Consider the following 17,426-nt stretch of genomic DNA (forward strand, 5'->3'; position numbering starts at 1 on the left):
AAACATTGTCCGTTTCCTACCTCGGTGCCTCCAGCTGTTGCAATTGTTGCAAAACTATAACTCCCAGCATGCACTGACAGACCATGCATGCTGGGAGATGTAGTTTTGCAACAGCTGGAGGCACACTGGTTTGGAAACACTAAGTTTGGTTGCAAAACACTTGAAAGTTTATTACTTAACTTAGTGTTTCCAAACCAGTGTGCCTCCAGCTGTTGCAAAACTACAACTCCCAGCATGCACGGACAGCCAAAGGGCATGCTCGGAGTTTGCAACAGCTGGATGTTTGCCCCCTCCCCCCAATGTGAATGTACAGAGTACACTCACATGGGCGGAGGTTTACAGTGAGTGCTGCAAGTTTGAGATGGCGCAAATTTTGCGCTGCAGCTCAAACTTCCAGCGGCAGACTTGCTGTGAACCTCTGCCCATGTGACTGTACCCTAAAAACACTACACTACACTAACACTAACCTAAAATAAAAAGAAAAAACACTACATATACACATACCCCTACACAGCCCCCCTCCCCCCAAAAAATGAAAAACGTCTGGTACGCTGGTACGTTTCCAAAACGGAGCCTCCAGCTGTTGCAAAATAACAACTCCCAGTATTGCCGGACAACCATTGACTGTCCAGGCATGCTTGGAGTTTTGCAACAGCTGGAGGCACCCTGTTTGGGAATCATTGGCATAGAATACCCCTATGTCCACCCCTATGCAAATCCCTAATTTAGACCTCAAATGCACATGGCGCTCTCACACTTTGGAGCCCTGTCGTATTTCAGGGCAACAGTTTTGGGACACATATGGGGTATCGCCGTACTCGGGAGAAATTGCCTTACAAATTTTGGGGGGCTTTTTCTTCTTTAACCCCTTATGAAAAGGTGAAATTGGGGTCTACACCAGCATGTTAGTGTAAAAAAATAAATTTTTTACACTGACATGCTGGTGTTGCCCTATACTTTTCATTTTCACAAGAGGTAAAAGGGAAAAAAGACCCTCTAAATTTGTAATGCAATTTCTCCCGAGTACGGAGATACCCCATATGTGGGCGCAAAGTGCTCTGGGGGCGCACAAAAAGGCCCAGAAGGGAGAGTGCGCCATGTACATTTGAGGTGATTTGCACAGGGGTGGCTGATTGTTACAGCAGTTCTGACAAACGCAAAACAATAAATATCCATATGTGACCCCATTTTGGAAACTACACCCCTCACGGAATGTAATAAGGGGTGCAGTGAGAATTTACACCCCACTGGCGTATGACAGATTTTTGGAACAGTGGTCTGTGAAAATGAAAAACAAAAATTTTCATTTGCACAGTCCACTGTTTCAAATATCTGTCAAACGCCAGTGGGGTGTAAATGCTCACTGCACCGCTTATTAAATTCCAAGAGGGGTGTAGTTTGCAAAATGGGGTCACATGTGGGGGGGGTCCACTGTTCTGGCACCATAGGGGCTTCCTAAATGGGACATGCCCCCCAAAAACCCTTTCAGAAAAACTCACTCTCCAAAATCCCATTGTCGCTCCTTCCCTTCTGAGCCCTCTACTGCGCCCGCCGAACACTTGACATACACATATGAGGTATTTCCTTACTAGAGAGAAATTGGGTTACAAATTTTAGGGTGATTTCTCTCCTTTTACCCCTTGTAAAAATTCAAAAATTGCGTCTACAAGAACATGCGAGTGTAAAAAATGAAGATTTAGAATATTCTCCTTCACTATGCTGCTATTCCTGTGAAACACCTAAAGGGTTAAAACACTTACTGAATGTCATTTTGAATACTTTGGGGGGTGCAGTTTTTATAATGGGGTCATTTATGGGGTATTTCTAATATGAAGACCCTTAAAATCCACTTCCAACCTGAACTGGGCCCTGAAAAAGTACGATTTTGAAAATCTTGAGAAAAATTGGAAAATTGCTGCAGAACTTTGAAGCCCTCTGGTGTCTTCCAAAAGTAAAAACTTGTCAATTTTTTGATGCAAACATAAAGTAGACATATTTTATATGTGAATCAATATGTCATTTATTTGGAATATCCATTTTCCTTTCAAGCAGAGACTTTCAAAGTTAGAAAAATGCAAAATTTTCAAATTTTTCATGACATTTTTAGATTTTTTACCAAGAAAGGATGCAAATATCAGTGAAATTTTACCAATAACATAAAGTAGAATATGTCATGAAAAAACAGTCTCGGAATCAGAATGATAACTAAAAGCATCCCAGAGTTATTAATATTTAAAGTGACAGTGGTCAGATTTTCAAAAAATGCCCAGGTCCTGAAGGTGAAAATGGGCTGGGTCATGAAGGGGTTAAATAAAAAATAAAATAAAAAAAGTAAACGCAAGTGTTTGATTTTCCATTTGAAAAATGTTGACAACTCTATTAGGCCATTTGGAATAACCATATGTCTACCCAAAAGTCTATTCATGCCTGGTTTTGTAATGACACTGCTCTTTGATACCGACATACTGTAATAGTTATTTAAAGTAACTTTTTTAGAAAGACTCAATCATTTCCTAGGGTTAGATGAAGTAGTCAGTTCATAAAAGTTTTTTTTTATATTACCTGTATGTCCCAAACTTTGATCCACCCATCAAGATCTCCAGTAATAAGGTAATTGTTTGTGGTGTCGATGGTCATAACTATGAAATTTGCACGTTCATGAGCTTGAAACTCTCCCATTAACTGGTTTCTAAATATATTCCAAAACCTGACATAGCCAGATCCTCCGCAAGACACCAGGTTGGCACCACCTGAAAAGGAGATAATAGTAATGTATGTATATACAGATTGAAGCAGAGATTACTGTATTCCCTAAAGCATTACGCTGTAATATGCTCTGTGCTTTTTAGTGGGCTGGACCAGACCATATATTTGAGTCTCACAGAACCCTAACATTTGCTATGAACTGAATAATGCCACGAAAAAGCACATCTGCAACTAAAAGTCCAAAAATGTTATCTATTAATTTCCACAGTGGGTGACATAAAAACAAAAATAATGTAATGGCCTACACGCAACAGGAATTTAAAAAGTTTAAAAAGTTATACTTTTGTTTTGATCAGGACTAGTAGGATCAAATTATAATCCCCACTAAATTCAAAGTCAGTTTTAATTTGGAAACTACTTTTTTCAACAGCCATGGCAGTGGGTCATCAAATCAAACTATGGATACCTATGATCATCTCCTCATAAAAGTGAAGCGTTTAAACTACATAAGACTACAACTTATTAAAGTTGACACTAGAGATGAGCGAACTTACAATAATTCGATTCGTCACAAACTTCTCGGCTCGGCAGTTGCTGACTTTAGCCTGCATAAATGAGTTCAGCTTTCAGGTGCTCCGGTAGGCTGGAAAAGGTGGATACAGTCCTAGGAGAGAGTCTCCAGCCCACCAGAGCACCTGAAAGCTGAACTAATTTATGCAGGCTAAAGTCAGCAAACGTCGAGCCAAGAAGTTCATGACAAATCAAAATACTGTAAATTCACTCATCTCTAGTTGACACCTCTGCAGTTTTTATTTTCTTTTCTTTTTTTTTTTTTTTCTTTACTGCTGATTTGTTACCTGAATGCAAAATAAAACATCTTTCTAACTAGTCTTTATTAGAAATTTCTTACTATTTAGCTTCTACTCAAAAGTCAGTCAGATGGACTTTCTGCTCTTTGTGTTTGGTGCTCTCTGTGTAATAGAGCCAGCAGCCAGCCTACAAACAATTAAAGGCTCATTTGTCAGCTGATTGGATCAATTAGACCCGTAACAAAATCTTGGGGCATTGGTCAAAAATTTCCAAGTGTAATAAGGGATGTATGGCCGACGGCTGATTGCTGCAAAGGGCTGTGAGAACGAACACTGGCACAGTCATGTGTGTCGCCTATCCAGCTCTCGAGCCGTGTAATAGGCTCTGTGGACAACAGCCCATCTACAACATTGGTGCTCATTTACATTAAAGGAGAACTCCAGAATATAAAAATTGTCCCCCATACTGCCGGCAGTAAAAAAAAAAAAGATGTACATACCTTCCTCCTTTCCCCCGGGGCCTCTGGTAACCGTCTCCGGCGCGATCCTCTTCCTGGTTGCTGGTGGTCGGCGAGTCATACTGTGCTTAGCCAATCACCGGCTGCAGTGAAGTCCCGGCTCGGCTGGCGATAGGCTGAGCGGCAGTGTGACGTTTTTGGCCCCGGCAGCAGGTGCTGATGGAGTGAAGAATTTTGTGTCCTGAAGCGTTCTCACACTGCCGCTCAGCCTATCGCCGGCCAAGTCGGACTTCGCTGCGGCTAGTGATTGGCTGAGTGCAGTATGACTCACCGACCACCAGCAACCAGGAAGAGGATCACGGCGGAGACCGGAGCAGGTTACCGGAGGCCCCGGGGGAACGGAGGAAGGTATGTACATCTTTATTTTTTTACTGCCGGCAGTATGGAGGACAATTTTTATATTCTGTAGTTCTCTTTTAAGCTTCGAGTGACGTAATAGGGCCCTTAGAAAGGGGGTTATCTATCAGCTCTAAATATGGACATAAGGGAGAGAAACCTCATAGGCTGTAGATAAAGAGAAGGTCAGATACAAGGCAGTCTGCAGGGAGAATCATATAGGCCGTGTTATAGTACAGGAGAAAACAGAACTTTCAGAGTATACATAAAGGCTGTAGGAGAGAAACTAAGCAAACAGAAAAGGAATTAATAAAATCCATATCCTTTGAGCAAAATTACTGCCCCTTGCAATGCTAGTAAAAAATAAATAAATAAATAAAAATAAAAATCACTGGCTCCAGCTTCCATCTGATCCAGTGGATTACCCTATGTTAGGCAAAGAGACAGCTAAGGTTATCCAAAGTGAAAACGCCAGAAAATACTTCATAGAGCTGCATGGACCACTGCTGCTATGGCTAGAAAATTAGGGGTGTGAGAGTAGGGTATTAGTTGCACCAGAATGTAAAATTACAATGCAGGGCAATGGAAATATTTTTAGAAAGGCTATCAATCTGGTGACAGAGAAAGCTGACCAGTGCGGCTTTATAATATGTTTTCCTCCATTTCTGTTATTTCCTCCAAGACACCATATTGTTGCACAGTGAGGGCTTGACATGCTTACAAATATCACACCGGAATTTCTTTAAATCTACCAATTATACACATATGAAGTAAAAGTTGCTCAGCCAGGTCTGTATAAATGAGATTAGGTTATGCCGGTGAGATCATTGTACACCGCTGCGCTCTCTACTTGAAACCACAGCGACTGTAGCAAGTTAAGAAAAAAAGGTCTTCATTATTTCAGATCTTAAAAAAAAAAAGAAAAGATCTTAAAAGTACCTCTGACATGAATCCGTGTAATTAATACCGCACTCTTCAAAGTGAACCATTTCAAAGCAAAAGTATTCGAAGCTAAGGATATCATTTATTTATTTATTTTAATAACAAAATTAGGTAAAAAATAAAGTTGTGCTTTTAAAGAGCCGCGGTATCACATGGTCATAGAATCCCCACATTGCCTATTAATTGCTGTATACTTGCTATCATTTTTCTCTTCTTACAGTATGCCTGTAGTATTTTATCCAGTAAGAGGTATATTAGGTAACATTGACTATTCATCTATCTGGTTCACTACTATGATCTATTTGCTAAATATGATTTAAAAAAAAAAGGGTTATTCGTATTTGTTCCTCACTAAGGCCTAATAAACAAGGCAGGGCCATTTTGTGTTCCCAGTCTACTGGTGTGCAGCTTTCCTTTTGGTGAAATACTTTGGATATTTTCCCCTTAAAATCAAAGCAAATGTTTCAGGTGAGAATACCTGTGAAAACAGAATCCAGGGGGGCGTGCCCACATTTTTTGGATGTGACAGAAGAAAAACATCATTATTTCTCCATATAAGATCAAATACATACAGAAGTATGGTTAAAGGGGTACTCCACTCCCCAGCATTCGGAACATTTAGTTCAGAACGCTGGGGGGTGTGGGCTTTGGTGGTCGCCACACCCCCTTTGTGACATTACGCCTCGCCCCCTCAATGCAAGTCTATGGGAGGGGGCGTGACGTACATCACGCCCCCTCCCATAGACTTGCATTGAGGGGGTGGGGTGTGACATCATGAGGGGGGGCATGACATCATGAGGTGGGGGGTGGCGACCCCTGAAGCCCGTACCCACCGTTCAGAACTAAGTGTTGCGAACGCTGGGGAGTGGAGTACCCCATTAAAACCCCATTCATTAAAAGTGGAGCCCTTTCAAGCCCTACGAGGTTTAATATGGCTGCGTGAAAGGGGTTGTTCCACGTTTAAAAGTTATTTCCTATCCTCAGACCCAAGTCTCCCATGTGAATGGAGTGGTGGAACGTGCATGTGCATCACCATTCCATTCCTTCTCTATAGGAGCCTTTGAACTGTATTTAGCCATCTCTGGCAGCTTCCCTAAATAACCTATAAGTGTCTGATCACAGGGGGTATGCCTATTTCTCATGTATAGAGACCCAAGTATCCGACCAGAGCCAAAAAGCGGTGACATATGCCCACTGCTTGTCTATAACTTCTCTATAGGACCCCAGAAAGATAGCCAAGTGCTGTTGCCCTATGCTCAGGGCTGCCATCAGGGCAGTACTGATGGTTCAGGTCAGGTGCCCGGGCCAAAACAAATATATAAAGGCACCTGCTGCCAGGTCTTTTTACAGCTGTTGGTAAAGAGGGGGCAGATACTCCCTAAAGGCGGTTCTGACTGTACTAGGCTATCCCATAGAGTTTCTACTTAAAAACATTGATACACTTGGCCCTCCTGAAATTTTTCGTTTATCAAAGCGGTCCTAAGAGGTCTGAGCTAATGGCCATTTGTCCAGACTTTTTACGACGCTCTGAAGAGTGCAACATGTCAGGGGTGCTAAGTGTGTCTATGTTTCAAAGTCCAGTGTTGCCACAAGTTTGCTAGTGGACTGCAGCTTCCAGCATCTCATGATACAATAAGAGGTCACTAGGGCTTTGCAATATGAATAAAACTGTAACAGTGATGTCACATCATTACACTCCAACCAGATTTGGGAGATGCCAGGTTGGCAGCAAAGTACACGCATACGTGGCTCTGTCTTCAGCAGAACTCACCAGGAGGCCAAAGTATGGGCAGAATCCCTCTCCTTCTGCCCAAGGCTTCCTAACTGCATTAAAGGGGTACTACACTGGCCAGTGTTCAGAACTAAGTGTTCCGAACGCTGTATTCACGCTGCGGATGTCGACCACGTCACTCGTGATGCCATGGCCACGCCCCCTCAATGCAAGTCTATGGGAGGGGGCATGGCGGCCGTCACCCACCTCCTCCTATTGACTTGCATGGAGGGGGTGTGGCTGTGACGTCACAAAGGGGTGTGGCCGACCCCCGCAGCGTGAACACAGCATTGGGAACATTTAGTTCTGAACGCTAGCGCTCTCTGTGTTTTATCTTAGATGTCCAGCCATAAAGCCAGAGAGAAGACGATTTTGAGAATGTATGTAGTGTATGTTGCATTTCAGGGTGATTCTGCTCTTCAGTCTGAAGCAAAAAAAACAACGTTTTCTAATGGTTTAAAGATTAGTTATCGCATACTTTTGAGGAAATTCTTGCATCTCGCATTCTGAAAAGTGCAAAAGAAAAAGATCTCCTTCATCTGCCTCATCTTCTGACAATAGCTCTGGCAGATTAGAAGGAGAATTATCCTCAGAGTCTTCCTCCGATGGCGACATAGATGATTGCTATATCTTCAATCAGTCCAAATCTTCTAAGCTTATTAAAGCTGTGAAAGAGAAGGTGGCAACCAAAAAGGAATCCCTACATTTTACGAAAGAACAATTATTTTAATTTCTTCACAAGAATAAAAAATCTGCCAGAGCATCCTGTCCTGGAAAAAGGGCTCTCTAAAGATTGGGAGAAACCAGAGAGAAAATTGGTCCCAAGGTCCAGATTCATATCGGTGTATTGCATAGACCTTCATTGTGTAGAAATGAGATTAGCTCCCCTCCACCTTCTCAACCCCACCAAGACCCTAGGCCAAATCCCCTTAAAGGGGTACTCCAGTGGGATTTTTTATTTTTTACTCAGTTTTATAACAGATTTGTAAATTTCTTCTATTTAAAAATCTTAATCCTTCAGTACTTATCAGCTGCTGTATGCATCACAGGAAGTTATTTTCTTCTTGGATTTCTTTTCTGTCTGATCTCGGTGCTCTCTGCTGACACCTCTGTTCCATGTCAGAAACTGTCCAGAGCAGGGTAGGTTTGCTATGGGGATTTTCTCCTGCTCTCGACAGCTCCTGACACAGACAGAGGTGTCAGCAGAGAACACTGTGGTCAGACAGAAAAGAAATTCAAAAAGAAAAGAACTTCCTCTGGAGCATACAGCAGCTGATAAGTACTGGAAGGATTACGATTTTTAAATAGAAGCAATTTACAAATCTGTTTAACTTTCTGGCACCAGTTGATTAAAAAAAAAATTGTTTTTCACTGGAGTACCCCTTTAATGAGAAAGCACATCATGGGTCACATCCCTTATACACAGGGGTACCTCGATAGAATTCACAAAATTTCTGACTGGCAAAATCTTCTAGAACCATGCAAGTCTACTATCAACTATCAACTAGGAAAGGACTTTGGGGGACATACGGTATTTCAAAAGTGTCTTTGACTGAAAATCTGGTGCAGTTTACACTGCGTGCTTAGTCTACAGCATCTCTGAGGTATTTTAGTTAAAGTTTTTTCTTTTCTTTTTTTTAGTAGACTTTAGGCTAGGTTTCCACTAAGTTTTTTTACTGGCGTTTTTTTTTTTATTTTTATTTTTTACAAAAAATGCCAGAAAAACTGCCACTTATTTTCCCTGCGTTTTGGCATTTTTTTCTGGTGTTTTTGCTATTGAGTGTAAATTGCATTTTTGGCCCCTTTGGCGTTTATTCAAAATTTGTTGGGTACCAAAAAAAATAAAAAAATAAAAATAAAGGATGCCGTAGGGATAGAAAAATTTTTTTATTTAACTACATTTTTATTTTTTATAATGTCATTTAAAAAAAAATTTAAACAGGGACCAATTTATGTGGGCAGGCAGGGACCTAAACTGTGTGTGTGTTTTTTTAATTTTTTTTTTTACTTTTTTTTCTTTATTTTTCTCATTTTTTAGGTAGTTGTTCCATGCTGGGAGTAGTAGTACCTGTACTAATAGACAGATTGCCTCGGGTGTCACTTCTGACACCCGATGTGATTGTAGAGATGTTGAGCAGCTTTATACAGCGCTCGCATCTTCTATGTACTCCTGGCCAGCCAGTGATATGAATAGAAATTCACATCACTGATTCCTATTCTCTGACCGGAGTGGTGATTGGCTGGATGGTGGCAGCCAATCACAGCTCTCAGCAGGAAATATTAATCAGTGATGTGAATTTATATTCACATCACTGGCGGTCCGGAGTATAGTGCAGAGATGCGGAGGGCAGGAGAAAGCCGCTCCACACATCAGAAGGATGAAGGACAATTGCAGCGGGTGTCAGGAGTGACAACCTGCTGTGATCTGTCCTTAACTGCAGGTACTACTGCTCCCAACATGAAGCACACTGCTTCAAGCTGGGAGCTGTAGTACCTGCATTAATAAACAGAGCGCGTGTCATCCTGAAAAATGTGTAGATGCGGGCGGCCCCTCTTCTCTGCTCCCCTGCACTGCTGTATATATACACCTATTCATATTTTCCAAAGAGAGTTGTGATTAGCTGCAGAATACAGTGCAGTGGACACTTTATTAAACACATTATTAAAATACATTAATAATAAAAAGTTTTACAAAATTTAAATATGCCCTTTCTATGTTTTTATTATTGTCAGCTACATTTTTAAGTCCCTGCCCACCCACATAAATTGGTCACTGTTTAAAAATTAATAAAAACTTCTTCATTTTTCTTGCCATTTTTTCACTCCCATAGACTTCAATGGGAGGAAAACGCCAAAGTCTTAACAAGAGGTCGTTTTTGAAAAACTGCCAAGGAGCCAAAAATAGCTGAAAAACGCCAAAAAGATTAAAGAAACACCAAACTGAAAAACGCCAAGTTGATCTGGCATTTTGCAGTCTCCTATTGACTTGCAGCTAACATCTGGCCACAGCGTTTAAAAAAAAAAAAAAAAAAAAAACACAAGTGGAAGCATAGCCTTAGAAAGTTTTGCGTAATTCAAGCTGTACCACTTTTTCCCAAGTCTTTAAAAAATTGTCTTACAAGTTGCAAACAAGGCAACATGTTTTGCACCATTTTTTCACCAAATCCGGCACAGTCTGTACATAAAAAGTCAGGAATATTCCCCTTTTGTTCTCAAGTAAGCCATAGAACGAGTATCCATAAAACAAGGAGATGCAGGAATGCACTCTCAGAGTTTTTCAATTATGAAACCAGGGGAAAATGGAAGCTAGTTGTAAAGTTAAAGGATACCTTTCATCAAAAAAACTTTTGATACATTATAGATTAATGTATGCAGAATAACTTTCCAATAGCATGTCATTAAAAAATATGCTTCTTTCTATTTAATTTTCCACTTTGAAAAAATGACCACTAGGGGTCTCTCTACTAGTCCTCTTTTTTTATAGATTTCAGACTCATGCTGGAGTCCTAAATCTCAGACTGCAGCCGGGACAGAGACAAGCTCAGCCCTGCTCCCTGGCAGGGAGCAGTGCTGAGCTTGTCTGTGTCTCAGCTGCAATCTGAGATTTAGGACTCCAGCATGAGTCTGAAATCTATCAAAAAGGCTTGCAGCCAGGACTGGTAGGGAGACCTCTAGTGGTCATTTTTTCAAAGTGGAAAATTAAATAGAAAGAAGCATATTTTTTAATAAAATGCAATTGGAAAGTTATTCTGCATACATTAAAGGAGTAGTCCAGTGGTGAAAAACTTATTCCCTATCCTAAGGATAGGGGATAAGTTTGAGATCGCGGGGGGTCCGACCGCTGGGGCCCCCTGCGATCTCTCTGTACAGGGCCCCGGCTCTCCGCCGAGATAGCGGGTGTCGACCCCCGCACGAGGCGGCGGCCGACACGCCCCCTCAATACATCTCTATGGCAGAGCCGGAGATTGCCGAAGGCAGCGCTTCGGCTCTGCCATAGAGTTGTATTGAGGGGGCGTGTCGGCCGCCGCCTCGGCCGGAGGTCGACACGCCCCCTTCCAGCGGGCTGTCGGGGCTCCGTACAGGAGATCGCGGGGGGCCCCAGGGGTCGGACCCCCCGCGATCTGCAACTTATCCCCTATCCTTAGGATAGGGGATAAGTTGCTCACCACTGAATCACCACTGGACTACTCCTTTAATCTATAAGATATCAAAAGTTTTTTTGATGAAAGGTACCCTTTAACTTACTTTATTTGCTTCATCACAAAGAAAAAAATCGGCCCTTCAGCATAAGCTAGAAATTAATCTTGCAAAACCGAAATCTGTGAAAATGCCATATATAAGCTATATAATGGCCAGAAATAGTGATATTCCTCATGTACACACACTACAGCTCCTGTAAAGCGACCTGAAATGACAGGTACTCTTAAGCTATGTTCAGCCGATGGAATGTCCGCACAGAGAATCTCCGCGCGGACATTCCGGACACTGTGGGGCGCTGGCATAGTATGCTGGTGCTGGGACTGCACAGGAATGCACTGTCTCATAGAGGGCACGGAAAATGGAATTTCCAAGTTGGAAACATCTAGCACAGAAATTCCACACGGAGAATCCCATAGAATTCAACAGAGCTCTGCTGTAGCGGAATCTTTGTGCCAGATTCCAGTGTGGAAATTCTCCTCTTAGGCCCAAACTTAAAGGGGTACTTCAGTGGAAAACCTTTTTTTTTTTTTAATCAACTGGTGCCAGAAAGTTAAACATATTTGTAAATTTCTTCTATTTAAAAATCTTAATCCTTCCAGTACACAGGAAATTCTTTTCTTTTTTAACTTCTTTTCTATCTGACCACAGTGCTCTCTGCTGACACCTCTGTCCATGTTGGGAACTGTCCAGAGAAGAAGCAATTCCCCATAACAAACCTCTCCTGCTCTGGACAGTTCCTGACATGGACAGAGGTGTCAGCAGAGAGCACTGTGGTCAGACAGAAAAGAAATTCAAAAAGAAAAGAACTTCCTCTGGAGCATACAGCAGCTGATAAGTACTGGAAGGATTAAGATTTTAAATTACAAATCTGATTAACTTTCTGACACCAGTTGATTTAAAAATACATTGTTTTCCACTGGAGTACCCCTTTAAACTTTCTACTTTCCATTTGCACTATAGGCTATTTGTTTGTACAGTATGTTCTGATCAAGCTTGTCTGGCGAGATACTGATGGACTAGACTGCACAAACTGAGAAGATAGGTCATCAGTTATTTAGAAGCTAATTGAAAAGTGTCAACAATAAGGGATGGACTGGACAGACAGAGCCTTCCAAACATGTCTTCAGCTATCCCTGATCTAGATCAAAGCCTATTCATTCTTCCATCCTGATCCAATGAGCCTCGGGCCTCCAGGGCTATTAATATTGAATATCTAGCCACATCTACTCACACCTTTCTACAGTACAGCAACGACCCGCAAGTATATACCGTATTTTTCGCCGTATAAGACTTTGTCTTCCCCAAATCTGGGGGGGGGGGGAGGGTTGAAGTTGGTGCGTCTTATAAGGCGAATACACACCTATCGCGGCGGTCCCCGCAGCCATCAACGGCGGGGACCCGCGGCTAATGCAGGACATCACCAATCGTGGTGATGCCCTGTATTAAAGGGGTATTCCAGGAAAAAACTTTTTTTATATATATATCAACTGGCTCCAGAAAGTTAAACAGATTTGTAGATTACTTCTATTAAAAAATCTTAATCCTTTCAGTACTTATGAGCTTCTGAAGTTAAGGTTGTTCTTTTCTGTCTAAATCCTCTCTGATGACACCTGTCTCGGGAAACGCCCAGTTTAGAAGCAAATCCCCATAGCAAACCTCTTCTAAACTGGGCGTGTCCCGAGACAGGTGTCATCAGAGAGGATTTAGACAGAAAAGAACAACCTTAACTTATGAAGCTCAAAAGTACTGAAAGGATTAAGATGTTTTAATAGAAGTAATTTACAAATCTGTTTAACTTTCTGGAGCCAGTTGATATATATATATATAAAAAAGTTTTTTCCTGGAATACCCCTTTAACCCTTCAGAAGCGGTGATCAAAGCTGACCGCCGCGTCTGAAGCGAAAATAACACTAACCCGGCTGCTCAGTCGGGCTGTTCGGGACCGCCGCGGTGAAATCACGGCGTCCCGAACAGCTTACAGGTCACCGGGAGCGACCTTACCTGCCTCCTCGGTGTCTGCTCCGTTCCGGGATCTCCTAAATAGCCGGCGCTCCCCTTCGCTGTCACGCACGCCGTCCCGTCATCCAATAGGAGCGGCGTGTGTAGCGACGTTATGGCGGCGACGGAGAGCGAGTATACCGGGCAGCAGAGACGTTCCGGAGCGAAGGGGACACCCCGGGGACGCGGCGACAGCGATGGAGGGCGACATCCAGGGCAGCGGTGACGAGCGGTGACGGGTCCGGAGCGGCGGGGACACGTGAGTACTACCTCCTATGCCAGTGGTCTTCAACCTGCGGACCTCCAGATGTTGCAAAACTACAACTCCCAGCATGCCCGGACAGCCAAGTTTTGCAACATCTGAAGGTCCGCAGGTTGAAGATCACTGTCCTATACTTTACGTTGTATTTGGTTCAGAATCTTTATTTTCTAAATTTTTATCCTATAAAATTTGGTGCGTCTTATATGCCGAAAAATACAGTAGAAGCTGGAGAGGAATGCACTTACCACTGCAGAGTCACGAATAGCACAAAACCTGACAAACTCTTACCTGCTTCTCTGTCAAATTCTATATACTAGATAGAAAAAGAAAAGTCATTTTAATTTTCATTTTCTCCTTTACACTGGTGCTCCAGAGACACGGGGAAGATATTTAAGATAAAGCTTCAGCGAGAGTCAATATGTATTGTGTGAATGTGTGAAAATAAACGCTACCTGTTGCGGAGATATTTTTTCTTGCCTCCAGGAAGAACAATCTTGTTACAGTATTATTGCTGTCAGAGTCCGTGTTCCAGAAGCCACTCGAAGAACGTGTATATCTTCCAGAGGATGACGATGAGACGCTTCTCTTTCCAGCACTGTGCAGCTGAGAGTCTGTATAAAAAAGATAATTTCCAGATTGACTCACAGCCATAAACTGATATCACCTGATTTTATTGGTGCTACTCTCTGCAATAGGGTATTGCTTTACAGCCTACAGATTAGCTTCGGAGCTCCCGCCTGAAATAAATTTGAAAGGGATAAATTAAATTGTATGGCTCCAAAATTGGAAAAAAAAATTAACTTTTCAATATGTTTGCTAAGATTCTATGTACACTGCTCAAAAAAATAAAGGGAACACTTAAAGGGGTACTCTGGTGGAAAATATATATATATATATATATATATATGTATATATATATATATAAATTATTATTATTATTTTTTTGTTATGAACTGGTGTCAGAAAGTTAAACAGATTTGTAAATTACTTCTATTAAAAAATCGTTACCCTTACTGTACTTTTTAGCAGCTGTGTGCTGCAGAGGAAATTATTTGCTTTTTTAATTTCTTTTTTGTCTTGTCCACAGTGCTCTCTGCTGACACCTGATGTCCGTATCAGGAAGTGTCCAGAGCAGGAGAAAATCCCCATTGCAAACCTATGCTTCTCTGGACAGTTCCTGACATGGACAGAGGTGTCAGCAGAGAGCACTGTGGACAAGACAAAAAAGAAATTCAAAAAGAACAGAATTTTCTCTGAAGTCATTTACAAATCTGTTTAACTTTCTGGCACCAGTTGACTTATAAAGACCTAAAAAAAAAAATGTTTTACACCGGAGTACCCCTTTAAACAACACAATGTCAATCACACTTCTGTGAAATCACACTGTCCACTCAGGAAGCAACACGGATTAACAATCAATTTCAAATGCTGTTGTGCAAATGGAACAGACAACAGGTGGAAATTATAGGCAATTAGCAAGACACCCCCAATAAAGAAGTGGTTCTGCAGGTGGCGACCACAGACCACTTCTCAGTTCCTATGCCTCCTGGCTGATGTTTTGGTCACTTTTGAATGCTGGCGGTACTTTCACTCTAGTGGTAGCATGGGACGGAGTCTACAACCCACACAAGTGGCTCAGGTAGTGCAGCTCATCCAGGATGGCACATCAATGTGAGCTGTGGCAAGAAGGTTTGCTGTGTCTGTCAGCTTAGTGTCCAGAGCATGGAGGCACTACCAGGAGACAGGCCACTACATCAGGAGACGTGGAGGAGGCAGTAGGAAGGCAACAACCCAGCAGCAGGACCGCTACCTCTGCCTTTGTGCAAGGAGGAGCAGGAGGAGCACTGCTAGAGCCCTGTAAAATGGCCTCCAGCAGGCCACAAATGTGCATGTGTCCACTCAAACGGTCAGAAACAGACTCCATGAGGGTAGCATGAGGGCCCGACATCCACAGGTGGGGGTTGTGCTTACAGCCCAACACCGTGCAGGATGTTTGGCATTTGCCAGAGAACACCAAGATGGCGCCCTGTGCTCTTCACAGATGAAAGCAAGTTCACACTGAGCACATGTGACAGAGTCTGGAGATGCCGAGGAGAACGTTCTGCTGCCTGCAACATCCTGCAGCATGACCGGTTTGGAAGTGGGTCAGTAATGGTGTGGGGTGGCATTTCTTTGGGGGGCCGCACAGCCCTCCATGTGCTTGCCAGAGGTAGCCTGACTGCCATTAGGTACCAAGATGAGATCCTCAGACCCCTTGTGAGATCATATGCTGGTGCGGTTGGCCCTGGGTTCCTCCTAATGCAAGACAATGCTAGACCTCATGTGGCTGGAGTGTGTCAGCAGTTCCTGCAAGAGGAAGGCATTGATGCTTTGGGCTGGCCCACCCGTTCCCCAGAACTGAATCCGATTGAGCACATCTGGGACATCATGTCTCCATCCACCAATGCCACATTGCACCACAGACTGTCCAGGAGTTGGCAGTTGCTAAATTTGATTTCCATTGATAATTTTTGTGTGATTTAGTTGTCGCATCATTCAACTATGTAAAGACGAAAGTATTTCATACGATTAGATCATTCATTCCAATCTGGGATGTATTATCTTAGTGTTCCCTTTATTTTTTTGAGCAGTGTATTTGGCGATATTCTCCCTGTTGTTTCTTCTTGCATGGGATAAGCAGTTGTCAATAGTGGTGACACATTACACATGACGGGATTTGTAGTTTATATGATGTCTCCACATCACACAACTACTGGTCAATGTTAACTGCGAATATGGAATTAAATGGAATCTCCACAATATTTCAAACAGAGTGATTTCTACTTAAACACATCAAAGAAGCATTTTGGCAACATATATAAAGATATAGGGGAGATTTATCATTCAAAGTGTACCCTACTCTTATTTTACCGCCATTTTTTCTGTCTCACTTTTTCCGTTGCAGCGTGTAATTTATCAGAAGTGTGTACTGTAGATCATGAATTCCCCGCCGTTATGCACGGGCAGGAAAAGCTCTAGCTTACGAGGTTTTGTACGTGTACTTTAGCGCCTGGAAATTGGGGTTTGCACAATTTTTTTTGACTTATTCTAAAAGTCGCATATGATAAATAAGGGTGCACTGCATGTCTAAATCGGAAATAGGTGTACTGCTACTCAAAAACTTAGAAACGTCTACTACAAAAGTCACACAAATGTCGCTGATATTACATGACTGCGCCATCACAGCGCCAATGATAGACAGAAGATAACGTCTATATTGAATGATTAATCTCCCCCATATATTTTATGCCTATAGTACAGCATAGGTTATTATTACTCAATAATGGTGAGATTTTTGTGTGTGACTTATGTAGTTTAGTTGATTTGTCACTTTGGGTTGTTTGCCATGCTTGTGATAAGTTTCTCCCTGTCAGTTATTACAAGCAGGCAGAGGCAGGGGAGAGCAGTGCGACGCTACGTGTTATAGAATACACTAAATAAGCTGCACACAGCAGATAACAGATATAGACAGTGTGACAGAGAGGGACATAGCAGTCATGCACTCATCCAGCTCAAACACGTGTTGCAGACCAGAGAGCACAAACAACAATTTGCTGTCAACGACATCTGTTGTAGAGGAGTCCAGAAGATTGGTGGCCACAGAGTAAACTTGTAACAGTTTTTTGAAAAGAAATCCTAACATAGAAATGTTTTCTAGGTTATAGGATGTCCCTTCTGGATCAGGTCCACCATGGGCACAATCCACTTTCGGATTAAGTGGATCCTACAATGCCAAGAGCACATATTAGCACACCTGATGTTTCCTGCCAGCAATCTCCCTCCATGTCCACTAAGCCAAGCCTCTAGCAGTCCCTATGATGCACTCTTTACTGCAGCCATCACTG

The 17,426-nt window shown here is 42.4% G+C and overlaps 1 protein-coding gene across 2 annotated transcripts in view; it reads right to left on the reverse strand.

The window, feature by feature from the left end:
• The window catches only part of WDR49 (WD repeat domain 49), a 117,938-nt gene that overhangs the window by 28,403 nt on the left and 72,109 nt on the right, over nt 1-17,426 (reverse strand). For both annotated transcript variants that reach the window (XM_056565094.1, XM_056565093.1), the window contains 2 exons: nt 13,995-14,153; nt 2,563-2,750 (listed from right to left, as the gene is read on the reverse strand). In XM_056565094.1, coding sequence (XP_056421069.1) covers nt 2,563-2,750; nt 13,995-14,153 — 347 coding nt within the window. The remainder of the gene's footprint in view (nt 1-2,562; nt 2,751-13,994; nt 14,154-17,426) is intronic.

This window comes from Hyla sarda, chromosome 3 (assembly GCF_029499605.1).
Source record: "Hyla sarda isolate aHylSar1 chromosome 3, aHylSar1.hap1, whole genome shotgun sequence".
NCBI classification, from domain to species: Eukaryota; Metazoa; Chordata; class Amphibia; order Anura; family Hylidae; genus Hyla; species Hyla sarda.